The sequence below is a fragment of the Stereum hirsutum genome (genome assembly GCF_000264905.1).
Source record: "Stereum hirsutum FP-91666 SS1 unplaced genomic scaffold STEHIscaffold_6, whole genome shotgun sequence".
Classification (NCBI taxonomy): domain Eukaryota; kingdom Fungi; phylum Basidiomycota; class Agaricomycetes; order Russulales; family Stereaceae; genus Stereum; species Stereum hirsutum.
Window position 1 is genome coordinate 1,419,773 of NW_006763136.1, and position 22,089 is coordinate 1,441,861.

Genomic DNA, 22,089 nt, shown 5'->3' on the forward strand with positions numbered 1-22,089 from the left:
ATTATGAAGTAAGACTGAAAGTATGTGGTACTATCCAGAATTTTGTTACATAGATAAATACATGAGATCCCTATAGTACAATCCTTCAAATCCACGGAGCCACACAACTCACTGCCAACAACCCATTGCCCACTCAGGCTGTTGCCACCAAGTCGGTGGCCACCCTTTATCCGTCTACCATGGTGGACAGAATACTCCTCAACACGTTCGGTATATCGGCTGTATTATCCACTCTGAAACCTTTTCCTGGTAGACGCTTTGGTATCCTGCAGGAACTTGAACGTGAGATTCTTGCTCATGTCATCAACAATAGGGAGCACATACCAAGCGACTTCTGCACCCTCACCAATGCAGATCAAAGCGGTCTTGACCTAAAGAAGAGGCTACATGAGATATGGTCGGCCCTTATTGTACAACGATATATACGGACCTTAGGCTGGCGGGTCATGACTCTTTGCAAGTCGTCAGCTGAGATTCCATAGCGAGCGAAGTTCGCGTCCGTGATAGCGATCACGAAATGGTCGTCTGATTGGTGGCGCAGATGAGCGGAAAAACTCAATACTAAAGTCAGAGTGGCTAGGACATACCTCCATCGAACTTGGACACTTCTGTCACTGCCTTCTCCAGCGCTTCGACTACAGACAGGTAGGGTGTATTAGCGATAGCCAGCAGATGATGGTCAATGAGCAGCTTGCCTGTGAAGTCCCCAGAGAAAGCATATTGTGTCGTCAGATTCATCTTCTCTACGACCTTCCATCGGTCCGCGACTTCAGAGACTGGATCCGTCATCTTCACCAGCGGTATATCCGGAGAGTCTCCAGACTGAGAAATGTATGAGTGTGAGTGCGCACGATGAAATAATTGTATGCCCCTAGGACTCACATGACCGTATATCTACAAGATACGTTAGCTATAGCAGGGACGATAAAATATAGAAAATGACTTACGTCCCAAACGTACTTGTCCTTCCTCGAAAGACGATCGAAACTCTCCATAATCATGACCGCTAACAGAGAACAAATTTTAAACAAAGGATGAGAGCCAACGAAGCGACGAATAAGTCCTACCGGTCTCGAGACTGCGCTGGAGCCGGCCATCATACTGAAAGCGATACCTGCCACGCCGACCGTCAGTACAAGAGATGATGGGTCATAAAACTTTTGGAAACTCACATAGATCCGCTGACATCGAATAGGAAACGGATCCGCTTGGGCCTACAAGCAGTTGGTTGTTGAGTATCGTCACTGATGAATGCAGGGAGCAGGTCTTACTTGATCTGCGGCCTCCCAAGCTCAGGTTTAGCCATTCCTCTCCTCTTGTAGACCGTAGCCTCCCCGGTTAATCCTTCCGTCAACCTACTATCATCCAGCTCTCCATCAGTCTGTCGCTTGATCCACACTCTTTCTTCCTCCTTCGCTGCCAAATCTATTTGCCAGTAAAGTCAATCAAATATTCATACGAAGAAACGAAGAAATATGACTGACTCTCTAACAAATCATGCAATTGTGCCACATGCGCTTGCACAGGCCCTAAAAGCGCCGCGTAACCCTTCGCCTCATATGCCGTCAAATTCAACTCCTCCAACCTCCTCTTCAACTCTTCTCTCGCCATCTCCCTAGCCTGTTTCTGCGCCTCCTTCGACACGTCCTTCTTCAGCTCGTCAGATACCTGATTTATATCGTGCCCCTTGAACAGACGCATGTAACCCCCACGACCGCCCAGACCAGCCGTATCGCGTCCGCCGGTCCCGCCAGCCCAGGTGTTGCCGCCTGTGTGAGGTTTGTTTGCCGGGTCTTCTTTGCCGAATTTGGGTTTGTCGAGTGAGGTGTCGCCTTTGGGTTCGAATTTGAGGTCGAGGACTTTCTTCTTGGAGGCTTCGCGAGCTGCTTCGAGGCCGAGATGTTGAACTTGCAGGCTGTGGCACTGACGGTCAGATCTTTGAGCGCAGTGCGAGCAAATATGCATACCCATGATGTTCGAGGATTTTGGCGAGCTTGTCGATAGCCTCAGGCCTGTAGACGTCGAAATCAAAGACATTGCGAAGGGCATGGTCGAGGGTGTCGGTCGGATATGCACGCATGTGGCGCACGATAGCCATCAGTTCTGCGTGGTGCCATGATTTGATTGAAGCGTGTGGAATGACCGTAAGCGACTCTCCTATGCTCGGTATGCTAGCATAGTAAGTAAGAAGGGACGTACCACGCAGAGAGTATGGATAAGTGAGAGATCCATCCACATATCCTTTCCTAAGGTCGTCGAAGGCGCCGACAAGTCTTCGAATCAGATCCTCGTCTAGTTCAGGCGCGAGCTGCGAGAGTAGCCGTCGTTCTGATTCAAGGTCTGGGTTTGACACGGAATGGCTACATTCAGAGTGAATAAATTAATTTGTAGATTGGCTACTGGCAGTAGATAGTTTAATGCACCAACTGAAATTATCGCCGAGGACCTGGAGGAAGTGATTGCCTAAGAAAGCTGAAAAAACAGCGCAATGACCATAAGTAAATGATAGGGTCAAATTCCCGCAAAAGACGCACGATATCCAGGTCTATTCGCCAACAAAATCATCCTAAAATTCTTATGCACCACCAAATCACCCCCCTTCTCTTTCGTCCTCTTCACCCTTCGTCCATCGTTCAACGACAACTCTCCTTGCCCAGCCAAACTTCTGAAAATGGCGACGACGTGCTCAGGGGCCTTGTCCGCCTCATCGATGACTATGACGCGGCCAAGTGTGATGGCGCGCAGAAGCGGCGAGTCGGTGTGTTTAATCAATCCGTTCTCAAGCGAGGTTTGGAACATGAGCTGGGTGACGGTAGTGTCGCGATGAAGTTGTATATATTCTCGCGGACGTTTGAGGAGCTAGATAGATGAGATTTTGGTCAGTGATGTCACCCACCGACAACACCGAAGGCTAGATTACTTGGCAGAGCCTGGAGGAATAGTATCAATAATACGAATGAAAAGGTCGGGCGATGCTAGTTTACCTGTCGATAATTTTATTCTTGCCAACACCCTGTCAAAGAAGGAAAAAAAAAACTCATCATTAACTCATGGCACGAACTATATCGCCCTAGGTAGGACGAAACAAGACATGCCTGATTCCCCAACAGGACCAAGTGCTCTCCCAGCACCTCGAAATCTATTGCGAGGTCCTTCATTGACGCTGTCTGTAGACTGTTGTCGTAAAAATGGTCCATGTGTGGCACAAAGCTCCTCGCGCCCTCGGGATCATCTTGCTTTGCAAACCGTGGAATGAGAATGTCTTGTGCGCCTCGATCTCCTTTGGCGGAATAGCTGGGTGCAGGAAACAAAAGACCCTCTTCCTGAGAGATGGGCGACGGATTGAACTAGACTCGGCCAAATGAAAGAGATATTTTAGCCACATTCACTGAATATCTAGTGCTATGAGAAGGGAGGCGAAACGAAAGAAGAACGCACGACAGGTGCAGTCTTCACAACGCCACACTCCTCCAGCATAATATCGAGGTTCATCCGTTCCGTGGGCGGTAGAAACTCGGCGAGCAACGACCTGCAGATCATCTCGTGTAGGCCGTCGACAGGGACGGGCCGCACGTCTACACCCCTTCCCAGACCAAGCAACGCCACCCACTTAGCCATCCTAATCAATCCTCTCGTTCCCAGCCTTCTCTTCTTTAACACCGCTTCGTCCCCTCGGCTACCTCCACCTTCTTTGTTTGCGCCTTCGAGCATGCTCGCACGGTATTTTTCGGCGAACAGCATCATGGTGTCGACGACATGGGATGGACAACCGGTTGCGAGGAGGAGGGCAGATTCCTCGGTGTGAGGCATGGGGATTGCTGGGATTGGGAAGAACATGTTTGAGTGCTCGTGCGTGAGCCAGTCCCTGAGAGGCACTGATTGAGATGCTGTGGCGATCACACGGAACGAAGGGTGTGCCACGCGCAATTCACCAGAAGCAACCTACCAAAGAAGTTTTCATTAATGGGCTGAATCTCGGGCATGATGAGAAGGGAAAAGGCGTACTTCTTCCTCAGAAGCGTGGGCTACAATGCGTTTGTCTTCCCATAATTCACATTCTCTGTCTTGCATCAACCGAGCTAGGGAGCCGGCGGTCAGCCCAATGACGTCTAGGCCGGCTAGATGTACGAGGTTGCCCTTCAAGGCTCCATCAATGAGAGAGCTATGGACCAGAACATAAAATTAAGGAAAACCAGAGAGTGATCAGCAACGTATAAAACATACCTTGGCTCCCATCGGGTCGCGCCACCATCTTCCACGATTCGCCTCATTAAAAGCTCCCGTCCACCAACTTCCTTCCACAAATTCACGACGTCTCTTTCATACCCAAGGCACTCCCCGAATAGCCGAACTAGTGTGCTTGTTGAGCACGAAGCAGTTGAGCCTGGCATGGCAGGTGGCACATATGAGATGTCGTAGCCGAGTGCATGGGCTTGGAGGAAGGCAGTCAGTAGACCGACCACACGAGGCGTAGCAATGGATCCAGAGTCGGTAGATTTGGAGGATACTTCGGGGAAAGGTTTCAAAGGGTTCGGACCGCACGGGATGCGATGATGGCACAAATGTCCACTGGGTGCGGCGAATGTGATCTGAGCGGTATCTGTATCTATTCGTTCGATACCAATGACCTTATATCCTAAGAGACCTGTACCCGCTGATTCTCGTGTGGCGTCCGGATGCAGAGGACCAAGTCCCATGACCTCGCATCGCTCGCTGAGCATTGCCCAAGCCCTCCATGGTGCGGAAAGGAGCCCAGGATTCAGTATGAGCATGAGCCTCCCCAATTCTGCCTGGTTCAATGCCGCGCCATCGGGGACAGGAAAACATGCAAGGATGCGTTCTAACTTGGCCAAGGCAGTCTGAGGGAATGCAGGAAGAGCTGACCCTGCCACAGAATCTATGGCATGTCGTGACTCTGAGGCATACTGGGTAGAGAGTACAAGCTCGCGAAGCCTGTCCATTAGATTCTGACTGGCGTTGCTGTCCACGATTCTGGTCTTCGAAGAAAGCTCTGAGTTGGAGCGTGTTAGGGACATTAGTGCGCCGACGGGATCTACGAATCTAGCTTGAAAACGGCTTCGGAATGGTGGGTCCAAGGGATATCCAGAGTAGGGAGGGACCGGTGCCGCAATGGCGATTACACGGAATGATTTATGTGCCGGAACGAAGACCTTGCGTGAAGAGGAGCCTGATTGGGCAGTATCTTGATCGAGGAGGGCGAATCGGTGAGGGTGAAGGATATGTGTACCGTCATCTAAATTCCTACGAGGCAGTAATTGAACTGATGAGCCGCGAAAACCAGGGAATAAACGAGTTAACTCACATCTCTCTATTCTCTAAAAGATTGTTCAGTAGCTGCACCACAGCTCCCGTCAGCGAGGAGCAGAGCCAAAGACAAGTTCATGAACCTACAGGCATAATACCTCGTTCAGCCTGACATGTTAAGATGAGTTACATCATCTTAATAATCAGCGTACCCCAGGCCCACCTTCTCTATGCCTTCGATGATCAATATCCTGCCGGTCTTGACAGCTCTCACTGCGGCGCTGTCAACATAGACCAAGTTACCACCCTGGCGGATTTCTCTTCCTTGCTTGAGCTCCGTCTCGCTGACGTCCCTGTGCAGGGCGATATATTCGTATTCTGAATTGACGAGCCTGAATAGGACGTCAACATAAACGACACTGAAAAACAAACTAGACCAAACCTGCAAAAGGTCATGGCCAATCTCCTTGCATATGGCCCTCCGGGCTGAGATATCAGAAATACGTCCTGTCCTAAAATATATTTCTGCAGCATAAAATGCAGATTATCCAGTGTCATGGTATCGTGGACATCCAGCGGCACCGACTGATGCTCTTCGCTAGCTGAGATTCGGGGAAGCCGTGCCGCATGAAGGCTTTCTGGAACATCATAAGTAATATCGCCAAGCTTCAGTTGGCCTATGGACTCTGGAGATATTGGAGATAGGGCTGCCTGAAGCTGATGAAGTCGTCGAATAGATGACATCGCGGCCTGGAATGGAAATGAGGAATGAAGGTCCAAACAAGAGAGCAAAGACCGCCTTGAATTCGTGATAGGCAGCCCGAGCAATCGCATACGAGATTTTCTGTTGAAATATGAGTTCATGAATGCACTCGCGCAGGAAGAGTGACCACTCAACGTATTCCAAAGCAGGAACACTTCCAGTGAGCAGCAGCGGTTTGACAAAGTCAGTGATACGAGGTCTAGAAATAATTGTGGTCTGTCGTAACTCTTGGACACGTCGCTGCAACAGGTTCTTCGCTTGTTGACTTTTGCAAGGGAAAAGTATAGGGAAGATTTAGCCCTGCACAGAGCGCTGCAATTCCATCGTGCTAATCGTTTCAAAGTGGCACTTGTAGACGCTGAACGCGTCCCGGTTATTTGCGGAACCGTCTATTTTCACGTGGATGGGTCCAGAGAGTTGGCCACACAAAGCGTTTCCGAACTGTGCCATTCTTGGACCTCCACTCAACCTCCAAGTAAGTACTGGTTAAACCTCTTCCATCATCGGAGAGTTCCAGGTCCATTTTTGTGCTAGGTTCAACATTCTTAATTGTGCTGGGCGCTTTCCGTGTAACAAGCATGGTCATTCATCCGACCAACAGGATGGTGCTTTCTCACCGTTGGGCCCCTAGCACCAACCCGCCGTAAAATATCGTGGCTGTTCTTTTCCGTATTGGTCAGTTCTGCACAGGACCAGGCATCCCAAAGGAGTCCACGACTCTCTTTCTCATAGGCTTTACCGCGAGTGACAGCGAAGAATACTACGTGGACGCTCTCCTGCTCCGGCGGCCCGCCCCTGGCAGGCTTTCCTGTGAGCACCTCCTCCTAGGTTAGCTAGTCTTTGAGAGTTGTCTCGCTACGTTGACCACTCTCGGGAAATACTCGCAAGTTGGCTATGGCTTAGAACGGTACGGTGGGTTGTTTTAATTCATTCATCTGCTCTTCGCCGTAGGTCAGCCATCAAGCTCGAGAATCACCTTCCTCATGGCGGTAGACATCTGTTCTTCCGTGTCCTGATGATAACCCGAACGTTGCCCATGAGAGGCGTCTCATGTGAACATTTTCATTTTGAATTACATCATGTAAGGTATAAATGGGTGTATTATTAGGACGCGGACTATTTTCGACTGCAAGGCAGTACCATTAGTACTGTTGAGTAAGTACTTGCGCTTCTCGCGTACAGTATTATATTTTTATCTACCCTGGTGTAGATCCTATGTCTAGGCGGACTCAAAACCGGACTCATGGTGTTCTTGCACCTGAATAGCTATAGCACACAACCTTATAACATCCGTTGGTGGTATGACTTCTACCTTCCTTCCTTCATGTGCCGGAATTGTTCCACAACACACCGGGTGCTTTGGCTGATGTAGTGGTGACATCCGCACGGGCCGCTCGTGTCCTCCCGTCGTGTATAAAACGCGTCAAGACGCGCTCGAGCTTGTTCAGACCAATCTCTCAGTCGACGTCATGATCTCTACAGCTACCTTGTTGTCTGTGTTTGCGCTCGCTGGCACCGCTGTTGCCGTTCCCTCTCGCACCGGCACCGCCAAGAGGGCCACTTGCACTGTGAACAGTGTCTCCAGTGCTGCTGAGTTGAGCGACTGTTCAGACGTCGTCATCGCAGCATTCACTGTCCCAGGCGGAAGTAGGCATTTTCATCTGTTGCCAGAGTGCTATAAGGAGGCTGATCTGCGCTGAATCATTCTCAGGTACTGTGACGATTGAGGCAGCCTCTGGCGCGACAGTTACCATGACGGGTAAATTGTTTGCTGTGTTGTTTAATTTGGAAGTATACTGATCTTTGGATGCAGGCGACGTGACTTTCGCTTCGACTACTTGTAAGTCCATCAGCTGGATAAGACCGGTGCGCATGCTTAAATGTCTGGGGCCTCGTAAGCCGAGGGACCACTTTTCACTCTTCAGACCGATGATGGTAAGCTCCCTTCTATCAACTTTTTGAAGCATTTTGGTCATGCTGTTGTTGTCTTCTAGTCAGTTTCAACGGCGGCGGGCACACCTTCGACGGTAAGTCCCGGACTTTTCCTCCACTCTGCACTCACGCTGACGAACGTGTCCCTATCCTCAATCTGAACATTGTTATCCTCTAGGTAACGGCCCGTTGTATTGGGATGGCGAAGGCACGAACGGCGGCAAGGCAAAGGTATGGGTCGACCTTTCATTCTTGGACCGGCATCTCCCGGCCTCCCATAAACTTTGACTTCGAGGTCATTCTTGCTGATATCTTTTGCTCATGGTTCCCAGCCTCATCCATTCTTCAAAATCAAAGGCTCTGGCACGTTTGAAAACTTTGAGATATTGAACAGTCCCGCTCAGGCCATAAGCGTAGGCACCACAGGTTCGTCCCATCCGCAAAATCGCAGTGTAAGTGACTAATAGCTTTCCCTTTCGCTTTAGCCAAGAGCACTATATCGTCTGTCACCGTCGATAACTCTGCAGGGGACTCGGGAGCACTCGGTCATAACACAGACGGCTTCGACGTCTCGGCCTCTGACTTGACGATCACAGGCTCAACGGTCAAGAATCAGGACGATTGTGGGGAGTTTCAATTAATAGAAATATCCCCATTTATTGATATAAGTTTTAGGTGTCGCTATCAACTCCGGGTCGAGCATCACGTTCTCCAACAACGTGTGCTCCAACGGGCATGGTCAGTAACGTTCAATTACATCCACTTGTGTGTCTATTCCTCACGGTCAACCAGGTATCTCAATCGGAAGCATCGCGTCTGACAAGACGGTTTCTGGGGTCACCATCAGTGGAAACACGGTCACGAACAGCATGTACGGAATGAGAATCAAGGCAAGTTACTTACACAAGATGACTCGAGAGCGTCATGAAAGGCTTACCTTTGTTAGGTGGACGCCGATGCCACGGACGCATCTGTTTCGGATGTGACCTACTCCGGGTATAAAAACTACGCAACTCAAACTGTATCCCGTTCCTGACTTCCATGCTTGGATATCTAGCAACACAATCTCTGGAGCGACGAAATTTGGGATGTTAATTTCTCAAACATACCCGGAGGGTACGTCTGCTTTTCCTCCGTTTCGCTGTATATTTATGTCTCTTTTTCTGATTTTATTGCATAAATAGATGATTCTGGCACTCCAGGGACTGGTGCACCAATCAGCGACATCAACTTCACGGGTAGCAAGACCTCTGTCTCAGTTGAAAGCTCCGCTCACGGTTTAGTGGTTGACTGTGGCGCTTGCAGTGGTACTTGGGACTTCAGCGAGCTCACGGTCACTGGCGGTGAAGGAAACTCCGTTTCTGCCGATGATGCTTCGGTACGATTTATTTTGACTATCTGCATACCGATTGAACCTAATAGCTCTGGGTTCTCTCACAGATCACCGGTGGCAGTTTCTGAGCGTCCGAGTTGAACTCTCCTTTCGTTTCTGTTTCGCTCGGTTCACTGGTTGATTTTATAGCTCTTGCGTGTGATATACTGGAGGATGTTAGCAACAAATTTCCATACAAATTATGTGGCCAACGAGGCTGAGAGCGCTACACGAAACAAGGAAACAGAGCCATCGAGGCTCACGCGGACATGGATGGCAGGAGCACACTGCGCAAATAGTACAAACAAACAAAAAACTTCCTCTACATTCTACAGCCTTCTGAATTGATTTATACTGCTTCATCCTGTCCACCTCCCCTATCAATCCTCCACCGACGTTCAACTGAGCAGGAAGAAATTACTGGTTCCGCCACACTGGAGGATCGAGACGCGTCCCAATCCGGTAAGTATGAATGAATCGAGGTGTACCGTGTGGCGCGGCGGGTCGGAGGCTCCCAGTGCATCCCTATATAGGACTGAGAAGAGTCGTAGTGTATGCTTGCAAGTATTTTCTCCGTAAGGTGATGTGAAAATTGAGCTCTCGGTGGATACAAGTGACACATACAGTGGAACGTTGTGTGGCCCAACCGAAGGAAGGGTCACAAGTCTAGTGCCACAATATCGTCATCATTTTCAACGAATACCTCCGCAAGCCTCATCAAGCCTACTGTGAGCCTGCAGCTTGAAGAAAGCTGTTGAGTAAAACAGTAGGAGGCTATTACCGTAACCTGTAGTTTCCTTCTACAGCGATCTGCCCCTTTCCGCGATCAACTTCCTTCTGAGAGAACTTCTAGCGTTGTAATTTGTGGAGCGCCTGTCGCCAAAATCACCCGTGGGAAAATCTGTTATATCCCGGACCTGCTCTAACTCCTGACCGTCATCATTCCTAGCGCCAACTACCACCTACAACAACTCATCAGCCCTACACAGTGCTATCTCAGCCCTGAGTGCCGCTATACCTCATTTTTGTATTGGATGGATGAGCTAGGCATCGTCTACCTCATTGAGAATGCTCAACAATTCTGGTCCGGTACGTGCTCTCTCCCGCTGCCGCCGCTATATTGCCTGAAACCGTTTCCGTTCCGTTGGCGCGCACGCTCCCATGTCTTTGACGTTCAATCCGATTGGTGATGGTGAACTCTTGGCCGTCTCGCAGAGCTGGAAGATATAGTGCACATACAGAGCAGTCCGACGCTCTCGAGGCTGGATGCGACCCTGAAGAGATTTATATCATTTGCTGCGTCCTACCATGGTGAGTCGCGCCTTCATCCCTGAAGGCCTGACAGCTAACCTTATAATTGGTATCGACTTCATGACAAACTACACCCTCGGAAACCCAAGAAACATACCTTCAAAGTCCATTACAACTCGAACACGCTTGCGAACTCATCGTCGACTCGGAACTCTTCACATTCCACTCGGAGCGCATGTGTGAGATCCTGACCGACGACGCTAGCTCCGTACGCCTTCCCTGTACTCTACTGCTGTATGCACAGCATATTCACGAAGCAGTGTAGTCCACAGATCCTCATATTCAATTCATCCTCTTCAACGTCCTTCTCTCATACGGCCGCCGAAATAGCAACTTCCTCCGCAATTACAAGCGATGGCAACCGCTTATCCCCATTCTTATGGACCACATTCTCATTGACATAGACCCTGACATTGAAGACACATATTTTGGAGCGACTGGGCCCAGTGTTGGCTGGAATAGTGCGAGTGGGAGCGGAAGAGCGCTTGTTGTTCCGATAGAAGTTAAGATGAGGAGCCTGGCTGTTAGATTGTTATATGAGGTCTGTAGGGCGAGTAAGCTGAACAAGCAGGAGCTAGGTGCGTTCTTTTGCTGTTCTCGTGAACGCTGTTGCTATGGCTGATGAGGGTGGCGTGGAATGCTACTTGACGGGAATAGGCGTGTTCACCGACGACTTCATAGACCGGTTGTTCGACATTGTGGAACAGACAAGGGATATGCAGGACGAGACCTTCAATTACTCCGTCATCAAATTAATTGTGAGTTTACGGCATCCACACCGCAGTTCCGTGCTTGAATTCTTAAATCCTTTTACTCGCCACCCTGCGGTACTAGGTCGCTCTGAATGAACAGTTCATGGTCGCATCCCTTCAGCCAGAAAATCGTCCCAACTCGCCCAATCCGCATGGGCATAAACTCCATCATCATAAACCAGTAAATGGTGCCCATGCAGACGCATCGGACGACAACAGAGTGTTACGTGTTCTTATCCGACGATTAGGTCTCAGTCAGACGTTTGGTGGCAATATGATCTTCATGCTCAACCGAGCTGGTGCGTCCTTTACTCTTTGGTGTTATACAGCCGCCCGCAGCCTTTCGTCGAACAAACCTTCATTAACGATTACCTCAGACCAAACTCCTGAAGATCGAGTAATGCAACTTCTCGTGCTCAAGATTTTGTATCTGTTATTCTCGACCCCTGGAACGTCCGAATATTTCTATACGAACGACCTATGTGTCCTTGTCGACGTCTTTCTGCGCGAGTTGGTTGACCTTGACGAAGACCAGGAGTCCGTGAGTCTTCGTTTATGTCATTCTCCTGTCCACAGGAATCGTGTTGATCAATCTAAATGTTCCCTCGAACAGCTACGTCACACATACCTTCGCGTTCTCCATCCCCTCCTGACGAAAACCCAGCTCCGCACGACGCCCTACAAACGCCCCCAGATCGTCCGCACCCTCGAATCCCTCATCGAACATCCCGAAATCCGCGAAGTCAGCCCAACGACCCGCCGTCTCGTCGAGCGCTGTCTCTCCGGAGACTGGTGCGTTCAGCTGCGCAAAACCGCACCGAAACCAGCCTCTGCAGCACTCCTCTCTCCTGCTCTCGATGGCGGTATCGAGAGAACGACGAGTCCGAGTACGGAGCAGGTAGCGAAGGGGATGTATTCTCCGGATCTCACGACTACAGGTTCGGCCGGTTCTTATGCCTCGTCTTCAAACCGGTCTGGGGATCGGGATAAATTGGGAGGTGGGACGCTGCATCGGCAGCGGTCACTTAAGGGGAGCAAGAGTGTCGAGAATATTCGGACACTGAACGCAGCTTCGCCGCCCAAGAGCAGAGGCTTGGAGGCGCTGAAAAATAAGGCAGGACCGAGTAACGAGAGCGCTTCGAGTTTGCCTGGAGTGGCGGGGGCCGCGACGTCCTCTTCGAAATCGGGACGAGAGAGGTTTGGGAGCGTTGCATCGGAGAGTGGCAAGACCCACCACCACCATCACTCGAACTCGAAGAAGGACAGCTATGTCAATAACATTATCGTCTCGCCTATGCGGTCCAACTCTCTCGGCGACGTCATTGATTCCATCACTTCGCCTTCCTACGACCACGAACACGCACATCAGCACCTTCGTATCCCCGAGTCGGCGTCTTCGCCCATTTCGCCACCTCTTTCACCGACGTCTATCACATCGAGGAGCTCGGTAGCTTCAGATGCCACGACAAAGTCAACCACGACTCAGAAGCCAGCCAGGAGGAGTGCACCAGCGCCGCCACAGAAGAGGAGGAAGCCACCTGCTGTGCCTGTAGCGGCCAATGGAGGGGTGACGATGGTAACCATCAAGTCGTCGAAGGACAAGGAGAGGGATCATTGAGGATGAGGGAGATTCTTGGAGGAGAGGTGGATGGTTCAGGAAAGAGGCTTGATTACTTGCAATTCGGAATCTTGTATATATTTTATTTCGTGTTCTGTTCTGTGCACTTTCGTCCCGTTTCCGATTCGTCTTCTTTTATATTTTGGATATCCTTGGCCTACAATTCGTCCCACACATTTTGTATCAGCATCCTTCATAGCGGTCTCCTACAACACAGCATCTGTATATAGCGCACTCATGCTACTCTATTTCACTCTATTTCGCCACGTTGTTACGAGTTTATCTGGTTCGAGTACGGTGCCACAGTGGAGGTGTCGAAGCTTTGAGCGTCCATCCTGCTCCGGACGTGTCTCTAGACCCGTACTTTATCCTCCCAACCAATAATACGGCTGGCTTTTCAACCTTCCTAGACGATCAATGTAAGCAATGCAGTTCAAAGAAGATATCGCGAGTGCGATTGGTCTCGGAGCAAACGAGAGGCGACCAATGACAGTGCTCGCATTCGCCGTTGGGTCGAATTTCATAATCCGAGAAAGATCGTCAGCGTTCGCCGAATTTGCAATTCAATTCTTCTTAAAGGCGTTCAGTGGCGTTAGCCAGATGTTGTCTCCACCGCTCATTCTCCCGCCGTTCTCTCCCCTTCTCTCCTCCCATCTTCCATCATCATCACCGCCGACGACCTGAACTCTGCGATGTCATCCCCCACGACGAACAACAACGGCGCTGCTGCTCTCCCCCTTCCACATCGCCGTGAGGCATCCGCACCAAAGGGCAATAAGCCACCCGTGTGGGCCGTCGAAAATACCACCACGCCTTCTGTGCCTGAGCCTTTGACCGCGAAGTGTGCAAGACATCAGAATGAGAGGGCAGGTGTTTGCTGCAAGGAGCTCAAGGGAGACGATGAGCGTACATTGATTGACCCAGATGTCGTGCGGGATGTGTGAGTGCCCTCTTTCTGTTTTGCTATGGAGAGATGTTACGCGGCATCGCATCCACGCGTCCTTTCGGCGCACCCGATTGCTCTTCCATCTTCCAGCACGGACTGGGTGCGTTCGACACACGTTCCATGCGCCATGGACATTGCTCCGGCCGGTTCTCCATACGACTGTGGCTCCCGTGCACTAGCCTAGTCACACGCCGGTCGTTTGCTATTCTTATCAGTCATTGATTTCTCCTTACTTTCGGTGTATTGGCTGGCTTATTGCGCTGCTATGCATTATGTTTCGTTGGCTACTGAAACATACCCACACTCTATCTACTTTGTCTGATCATCCTCACATGGAACAATTCCATTGACTATGTATTTCTTTGGTATCTAGTGTTATCGGCCTCTCAGATGGTCTCACAGTCCCCTTCGCCCTTACCGCCGGTCTCTCTTCCCTCGGCGAATCAAAACTAGTCGTCCTCGGTGGAATCGCTGAACTCATAGCCGGTGCCATCTCAATGGGCATCGGAGGTTTCCTCGCCTCGCAAGCCGAACGTGACCACTACCGGTACCTGCGAAAGCAGACCAACGCACGGGTGCTCCGAAGTTGCGACGGCGAGATGGAGAGGGAGGTGCACGCGGTTTTGGCCGAGGTCGGTGTGGATGAGAAGGTCTCAAGAATGGTGGCTCGGAATCTTTTGGAGGCTGAGATCGGCTCAGACGGAAGGGCAGCGAGTGGGAGCAGGGATAGCTTGACATCAGATGAGGAGAGCAATGGCTTGAGGTGGAGCGGCGATATGGGGGTCACCGCATTTTTGTTGAAGTTTGGCGAGGGGCTTGGTGCGTTCTCTATCTCCTCGCACACATCTTCATTTTTCTCCTAACCCCTTTCATCTTTTGGGACTACGCAGAGGAAGTACCAACACGGCGTCTCTACGTCTCCGCAATTACCATCGGCATGGGATACCTCATCGGAGGCCTGATCCCTCTCTTCCCCTATTTCTTCATCGCCCGTGCAAAGATCGCCCTCATCTACTCCTGCCTCTTCACCGGATTCGTGCTACTGGTCTTCGGAGCGGTCAAAGCCCGCGTCACCGGTGCTGCTGGCAAGGGCTTCAGCGGATATCTCTGGGGAGCAGTTAGCACGATGCTCGTCGGTGGATGTGCTGCTGGTGCCGCTTACGGTATCGTAGCCCTTCTCGAGGATTGATCTTTCCCTGTATTCTGCTGTTTCTATTTTTTGATTTATATTCTTGGACTTGATTCTGAGTCATCATGGTCCTGATCCTACGCTACTGGTATTTGGGGAGTTATACGAGTATTTTTAGTGTGCTGTTTATTCTTGTCGTTTCGCATCGCTGTCTAGTTACTTGGTCTCCATATGTATCGATTCCCTACCTCGCTCTCGTCATGCCTGTTCTTCTCAATACTTCGCTGATGTATACGATCATAGCCAGGAGGACGCCATCATATTGTGGCGCGCCACTTGACGAGCCTCCTCGGCGCCAATTCGGTTCTCAATGACCACACCCGACGGCCATCATCTCCTTCTCCATGCCTGCGTCCGGGCACCTCAACCCTTCTATCATACAGTCGAACTGCGCATAACGAGTCAAAGCCTTCCTATAGTCCTTCGTCATGTCATAACATACATGAACCCGCAGCAGCATGAACTGCATAACTTTCCTCGAAGGGCAACGCGACTCAGTTGACGCACGAAGACTTAAACTCTCCGACGGCCTCGTGATCGAACTGGACCTCACCCATTACGATCCATTGCAAAAATGGGGGACCCACAGGCAGGCATTGTAGTGTCGAAGACAGGACACTCACTGTGGCACTCCAGGGTTTCCTACTTCAGGACGAGCTCGAGAATGACTCGCCATCAACCTTGTGGTCGTTGTATATGCAAACTCATGACTTCCTGGACTGTGCGGGGCGGCGAATATATAAAGGACTTCGGGGGCTGAAGTCCGTGACGAAACGACTTGAACTGCGACATACGCACAACTACTGGTGAGTACGGTGGTCGTCCATTGATTGAATTATATACTTTCCCTGCTCTATCTGACGTCTTCACGTCCGCACATTTTGTAGACACTCTTTTCTTTGGGATCATCCCATAAACATTGACCACAAACTATCCACGGATTTCGACCTCGCCATGATACAGACCTCGGAAAAGCCCTCTACTTCTGCAGCTGCCGGCGCTTCCTCTGAACCAGGAAAGCCCTACGTGCGTCTCGCTCGTCCAGAAGACTATCCACAGATCGAAAAAATGGCTCGACGAGCTTTTATCAATGATCCCATGCCCATGTATCTCGCCGCGAATCCATCCGTAAGTCGAATCCCAGCAGTTTTAAACTCTACTCTCGTCTTGCTCGCGCATTTCACTGGCATCTGACGACTATTCTCTCGATTTGCTTACTTACTTCACAGCCAATCACCGCTGAAGACCGTAAAGCAGACGACGTTGAGTCACTGTTCCACTTCCTCATCGGTATCGGCCGATATTTCGGTGGACGGACGACTGTCGTCGCTATCCCGACTGCAAACCCCTCGGCGACCGACGGTGCAGCTACAGAGAAAATCGCCGCAATGTGCCTTTGGATGCCACCGAAGTGTCGAGCTAATCCCTGGAGTACCGTGAAACTGTTCAAGAGTGGGATCTGGCGACCGTTGAAGGCTTGGGGCCCTAGAATGATTAAGGTCAGGACTGAGTGGCGCACTGTGAGGCGGATATCGATACTGATCACTTTTTCCCCCTCGTGATTGCAAATAGAGATTGGCGTTTGAGTTCGAGGATATCGCGAATACGAAGTTTGGGAGCATCTTTAAGGAAAAGGGGAATGGGCAGAAGCCGGATGATGCGTGGTATCTGCAGGTCGTTTGTACGGACCCAGATGAACAGGGGAAAGGTTCGACTTGTCCATGCCATCTACTTTCTTCAAAGCTCATATGGCAGAACCTGGAAGAACGAGAACCTGACATACATCTAATTTTCTAGGATTTCTGTCGATGCTGATCCGCGAAGGTTTCGCCCATGCACCTAACGCGAATTTATACCTCGAGGCTTCGACCCCGAAAGCTAGAGATCGTTATGCGCATCTCGGGTTCCAGGTGATTTTTAATATACTCTTTTGATTACTCCTACGAGTCCCTATCTGAAGGCGATCACGGTCTTTATTCCGCCACGATCTAGCTCGAGACACCTGCGAGGATCGGGAAAGGCAGGGCAGATAGTCTTGGGTATAAGGCGAAGGGTGAGAAAGCGACTGGGTTCGATGTCTACCTCATGGTCAAAGTATGGGCTTCAATCCCTTTTCGTGTTGATCACTGATTACTGACATCTTATTCGCTGACTGCGGACGCAGTGGGGCCCCTCGTAGCTCCCACCTCTCAGTCTACGGTTCTGACGAGTGCTCCGGTCTTGGAGCACCTGACCGTAGTTGTTTCGCTCTCGTTTCATTAGCATCATATATTCTTTACTTTCTTTGATATACTCATTACTCACACAGTTTGTTAACGATATAAGCGCAGGAGCGTGTCCTGCGTTTCTGCGCGAATAACGTCCTGCCACACTCAGAGATGCCATCCAACCTTTCCTATCCATAGTCGCTCAACAGTCCTTCATTTCCAAGGAGGAAGGACCGTTGACTTGGCTTGAAGGAAAGTCAGCTTCAGAGTGCGCTCCGATGGCGAGGGGACTGGTACTCCGTCTTTTTGTGGGCCGTGAAGAAGAGACGTATTTGGAGGCATTGAGAGACCGGCTCAACTGTGGCACGGTGCACATTTGGGGAGGAGCTTGTTCGTGTACATCGCCTGTTGCACGGCAACAAGGCGCCTCAGGGCGATGATCCCATGGATCGGGGAGTTCCTTTTGGCTTTCACGGCTGAGACCTGACTGAAATCTTGATACTTGAAATTCGTTTACCTAGGCTGTACACCATAAACTTCACATACAATGATCAACCCCTCATACTGTTATACCAGCATGGTGGTCTGCGAATAAACCAGAGGTAACAGGAATGCCGCCATCAAATAGAGAAGATAAAGCGTGGTAGCAGACAGCTCACCAGAACACCTTCAAGTTGAGAACACCTATCATTTCCTCTATTGCTTCAGCAGGATTTGGCCACACAGGTTCCGCAGATCCAGGTGCGCGAATCTCCTCGATGTTGAGGAACGCAATTGTTTCCTGGTGTCGAGCTCCAAGACACTTCGTACAAGCCACTGGCACGTCGATGCCGATTTAGGAAGCCTACCAGTGTCAGTCCAGTCGCTGCTAACACAATATATTGAGCATAAGAATGTGCTCTGTAGTTATTGTTTGACGACTCTTCCGAAAATACAGGGTCCCCATATTGCATGCTTGGAAATACGGACTACTAATAACGTTATTATCATATAAACCATATAATCTAGTGTATTGCTCAAAGACACCGACAACAGATCAAATGAGCAAGCCCATACCAGCCGCCTCCCGAGCCCCTTGAGTCACGCTCGCCCATAATTCTACTACTTAACGGAGAGCTCAAAAACGTGGTACCTGACGTGCCAAGGCCTGCTTATGCCTCTCTAATATAATACAAGTACCCCTCGTCATGGGAGCTACCCAGATTGCATGAATAGGGAAAGTTCCAGGGTGCACAGGATAAGATTCGAACTCGGGAGTACGATATCGTGTTGATCGTACTTCATCTAGATACGCCCAATCCCGATGCAGTGTTCTGGGCAGAGTATGTCCGTTGACAACAGAATTAAGTGGTCCGTCTGGAACGTGGTGCCAGTGTCTTTTGGCGGCTTGTGACGATCCTTGGAAGAAGACCCTGATAACAGGGTCATCGGGATATGACTGGTAATAGGTGGTCAGCCTCTCTCGAAGGTAGTATAACAGGTGCAGAGATAGAGAGCAAGACATACAATGATCGTGGCAGGGGTCCACTCCCAGTACCAAACATTCCTTGTGGGATTTAATACATACTCTGGTACGAGCACAGTAGTCTGTCAAGAATAACACATTCGACACAAATAGTGAGTATCACACGGGGGAATGAAGCCATGGATAACGAACCAACTCATTTATGGCCTGGAGAGCCTCGTCCGCAGTCGGCCTTTGAGGCTCCCTTGTTGAGGAAGACTTTTTGATCTCTTCAAGACCAGGAAAGACGACAAGGCTCTCGCCAGACGTCGTAGGACCCCCAAGACGAACATGGTACCAGGCCACACTCAGTCCAAGCTGGAGTGAACAATTGGACTACGTGAGACCTGCCGTACGACTTTGAGGAGTTGGAGGTGTATCAAAAAGCGCACTTACGATTGAGGTCTGAGCGCCGCGTCCCATGACTTGTGCGCGAACCCAAGGCCCCCAAAGTGGTCCCTTTGTGGTTGTGTCACGGAATGGCTTTCGTACCAGGACGAACTCGCCTATCTGATGTCGCCCCGTCAGTCGAAAGCAAATATACAGCGAAACATATGCAACAAACCGAATGGTCGGTTGGCTCCAAGTCCGCCCAATATCCCGCTCTGATGAAATCTAGGAGAGAAAGAAGTTTGTCAGCTAGCATGCTTAGACGGTGGCCCACAGAAAGTCCAAAAGAAAACTCACCTCGTTCAATGTCTTGATTGATGGCGGTCATTGTCGATGATTTACAAGGGAACAGTGTATTGTCATGAAAAGAACATATATCATGGGGAATAGAGTTCCGCGGAATAAAGTTCTGTGTGGGTTCGACGAGTTGGTAGTTTGGCTGAGGATACCGAGACATCGTACGGATCGATTGTTGAAAGACCAGCTAGCGTTGACGAAGGGATTATGCAGTGAATATCTGTCGTGGGTGAGATGGGAGAATATTGAGGTATCCATTGGAGTTGACGAGCATTATATATAGAGCTGGGACGACGACAAAGATAAAAGGTTAGGATATGGCGAGCATCTTTGTGGCATCAGAGCTTTGTCGATGCCAGCGTAGCCTCATGGTGTTAAAATAGCGCACGAGGTAATACCATAACTAGGCGACGCTGCAAAAGGTTGTGACAAAGAAAAAATGTGCTGTATTCGTCCTCGCTTTGACCATCGGTGAGGATGGTGCGTTGCCGCATCTAGACAAGAATCGACCGGGAGATCTGGCGATGCCAGGGGCAACTCGAAGTATTGGCCGTGTCAACTCAACCTCGCTACGACCGGCATACCAATATCAATATGACTCTAAGTTGAGTAGAAAGAGGTACTCAGACTTGCATATGATGCCGCCGACGACTTGGAGGTGGCGTTTTGTAAGCCTTAAGGGCTTGACTAGAGTTTTCGAAAGCGATCAAATCTCCAATCACTAGCAAGTAAACCCATCTAGATACGTCCAAACCACCTCCGATCTCTTCTAGCGAGGCTTTGTGGTACCATCGTGCGACAAAGTGATCAGAAATTTGAGGGAGGTACAAAGCTCAGTCTGGGAAAGTGACTCCGGTCGCCGCTTGCGTATGTGCCGGCAATTGCCTACCACGAATAAGTTGTGCCACCGTCATACAGTGGTGTGGCCCACGAATTCGCGTATTCCGGAGATCACGGTACGTTACTTCGTCCAACGCTTAAACAAAAAATGACGACCAGATTAGAGACATTATATCACCCGTATTTTAGTCTAGAAAATCAAAGCACGCAATCGCATCAAGTTTCGTTAGAAGAGCAACCCATATAACACCGGGCCCAGCCCCGTCCCAACTTCTGAAACCTCACGCAGCCGACCCATGCATAACTCCTTCACTATGGCTTCAACGCTGGAGCCCATTTGGTGGATACCTGTCGCGCCAGAACCTGTCGATGATTCTGTAAAATCAGACAGGATTCCCGGGTCATGGGAGCTACCCAAATCACATGAATCGCCGGAGATTGAGGTAGTAGGGGTTGTGATTCTCGTGTTGGGGGTCGGAACTGTCCTTGTTCTTGCACATGACGGAGATATACTTCGTTCCCGAGAGGAACTCTGGATATAACATGGGCGTCTGCGGTAGAGGTGAGAGGAGTTTCCCGGACGGTATGGTTGTGTCTCTTGGCTGCCGCGGTGTCTCCTTGGAAAAAGACTTGAATGTTTGGGTCCTCGAGGCTAGACTGAAGATGAAGGTCAACACCCGCAGGATATGGATAGAGCCTGGGGCAGAGTTGATGGATAGAACGTACAACGACAGTTGCGGGCGTCCACTCCCAATGCCATTCATCTCTTGTGCGATCTCTGACCAACTCTGGCACAATCACTTCGGTCTACAAATACTAGCGTAAGCAGAAGAGCATCGAGGACCACAGCCCAGTAAGCGACCGACCAAGGCCTTCATCATATCCATCGCCTGGTCTGCAGTTATGCGAGGAACTGTATACGGGCTATTGTCCCAAGTCTCCCCTAAGCCAGGAAACACGATCATGCTGTCGAATGTATTGGGCGCCGGCTGCCACTGGACTTCGTACCAGGCCGCGCTGAGCCCAAGCTATGCACAACGTCGGCACAGATATGTTCGTCAGTTGCGTGCGCGAAAGAACAACGAACGTACATATACCTACGATTGAGTCCTGTAGGCCCGACCGCGTAACTTGTCCCACAACCCACGGTCCGAAAACATTCTGGGAGGAATTTTGATCATAGAACACCCTTCTAACTTTGACGATTTGGCCCAACTGACGACAAAACACGTCGTCAACGTCACTCTAAGCGTCTCCCTGAATGGGAAACTTGGAACACACGTTATAGACAACGAGCTGCAAGTCGTTCCAAAAGTCGTTCCTGAGATACACTACCAAAATGCCGGTCACATCAACGTATCAGTAACATTATTTTAGGTAGGATGACGACATAAGGGATAAAGGGTCGGCTTACGAAGCTCAATTGCCAGATGGATGTTCTGCACCATCTCCGCTGGGCATGGATAGCTTGGACTATATTGGAATTCGAGCTTGTCCGGATCGGGAAGATCGGCGTCCTGGATGAAGTTTTGTCTATGTGGCCAGTTAAGGTCAGGGCGTTCATACTGATAGGACGCCATTATGCGGGTCAGCGGTGAGGGCGTTCGTAGGCAGCCGGACAGGCAGTGTATATAAGATTTTGGCCGTAGGAGCGATATGTGAGGCGTATGGGGTGTTCATCGAATTAGACAACATGTGTTATA

At 50.2% G+C, this 22,089-nt stretch overlaps 7 protein-coding genes across 7 annotated transcripts; 4 read left to right on the plus strand and 3 right to left on the minus strand.

Annotated features, from left to right (window-relative positions):
• Positions 1-39: 39 nt before the first annotated feature.
• Positions 40-6,260, minus strand: STEHIDRAFT_168165 (uncharacterized protein). The gene is made up of 26 exons (XM_007303599.1): positions 6,164-6,260; positions 5,708-6,109; positions 5,489-5,657; positions 5,413-5,433; positions 5,324-5,355; positions 4,225-5,262; positions 4,006-4,162; positions 3,439-3,942; positions 3,096-3,347; positions 2,985-3,013; positions 2,921-2,930; positions 2,535-2,859; positions 2,424-2,472; positions 2,200-2,360; positions 1,968-2,103; positions 1,485-1,915; positions 1,272-1,425; positions 1,173-1,214; positions 1,068-1,114; positions 948-1,006; positions 885-894; positions 696-824; positions 588-635; positions 431-525; positions 325-371; positions 40-266 (listed from the first exon to the last, which is right to left on the minus strand). The coding sequence occupies exons 2-26, from the start codon at positions 6,097-6,099 to the stop codon at positions 167-169; spliced, it is 4,437 nt and encodes a 1,478-aa protein (XP_007303661.1). The 5' UTR covers positions 6,100-6,109; positions 6,164-6,260; the 3' UTR covers positions 40-166.
• Positions 6,261-7,497: 1,237 nt separating this feature from the next.
• Positions 7,498-9,421, plus strand: STEHIDRAFT_130790 (polygalacturonase; the record flags this gene model as incomplete). The annotated part of the gene is made up of 14 exons (XM_007303600.1): positions 7,498-7,675; positions 7,740-7,787; positions 7,842-7,868; positions 7,928-7,963; positions 8,023-8,055; positions 8,139-8,191; positions 8,293-8,386; positions 8,446-8,583; positions 8,636-8,698; positions 8,753-8,850; positions 8,907-8,956; positions 9,018-9,076; positions 9,145-9,338; positions 9,383-9,421. 14 exons carry the CDS (start codon positions 7,498-7,500, stop codon positions 9,419-9,421), a joined length of 1,110 nt encoding a protein of 369 aa, XP_007303662.1.
• Positions 9,422-10,366: 945 nt separating this feature from the next.
• Positions 10,367-13,013, plus strand: STEHIDRAFT_130791 (uncharacterized protein; the record flags this gene model as incomplete). The annotated part of the gene is made up of 9 exons (XM_007303601.1): positions 10,367-10,421; positions 10,548-10,643; positions 10,733-10,851; positions 10,909-11,221; positions 11,301-11,401; positions 11,478-11,694; positions 11,773-11,936; positions 12,009-12,258; positions 12,334-13,013. 9 exons carry the CDS (start codon positions 10,367-10,369, stop codon positions 13,011-13,013), a joined length of 1,995 nt encoding a protein of 664 aa, XP_007303663.1.
• A 609-nt stretch (positions 13,014-13,622) lies between these two features.
• Positions 13,623-15,471, plus strand: STEHIDRAFT_78329 (DUF125-domain-containing protein). The gene is made up of 3 exons (XM_007303231.1): positions 13,623-13,953; positions 14,333-14,778; positions 14,850-15,471. Exons 1-3 carry the CDS (start codon positions 13,706-13,708, stop codon positions 15,146-15,148), a joined length of 993 nt encoding a protein of 330 aa, XP_007303293.1. The 5' UTR covers positions 13,623-13,705; the 3' UTR covers positions 15,149-15,471.
• Positions 15,472-15,505: 34 nt separating this feature from the next.
• Positions 15,506-17,907, plus strand: STEHIDRAFT_78332 (uncharacterized protein). The gene is made up of 7 exons (XM_007303232.1): positions 15,506-15,954; positions 16,036-16,276; positions 16,378-16,647; positions 16,721-16,856; positions 16,946-17,058; positions 17,141-17,242; positions 17,313-17,907. The coding sequence occupies exons 2-7, from the start codon at positions 16,103-16,105 to the stop codon at positions 17,325-17,327; spliced, it is 810 nt and encodes a 269-aa protein (XP_007303294.1). The 5' UTR covers positions 15,506-15,954; positions 16,036-16,102; the 3' UTR covers positions 17,328-17,907.
• Positions 17,908-18,391: 484 nt separating this feature from the next.
• STEHIDRAFT_168169 (uncharacterized protein) lies at positions 18,392-20,070 on the minus strand. The gene is made up of 6 exons (XM_007303602.1): positions 19,547-20,070; positions 19,425-19,474; positions 19,256-19,369; positions 19,013-19,177; positions 18,862-18,942; positions 18,392-18,793 (listed from the first exon to the last, which is right to left on the minus strand). Exons 1-6 carry the CDS (start codon positions 19,704-19,706, stop codon positions 18,473-18,475), a joined length of 891 nt encoding a protein of 296 aa, XP_007303664.1. The 5' UTR covers positions 19,707-20,070; the 3' UTR covers positions 18,392-18,472.
• A 542-nt stretch (positions 20,071-20,612) lies between these two features.
• On the minus strand, positions 20,613-21,966 carry STEHIDRAFT_110641 (uncharacterized protein; the record flags this gene model as incomplete). The annotated part of the gene is made up of 7 exons (XM_007303603.1): positions 20,613-20,749; positions 20,776-21,043; positions 21,113-21,193; positions 21,253-21,414; positions 21,488-21,601; positions 21,668-21,717; positions 21,801-21,966. 7 exons carry the CDS (start codon positions 21,964-21,966, stop codon positions 20,613-20,615), a joined length of 978 nt encoding a protein of 325 aa, XP_007303665.1.
• Between the last annotated feature and the right edge of the window lie 123 nt (positions 21,967-22,089).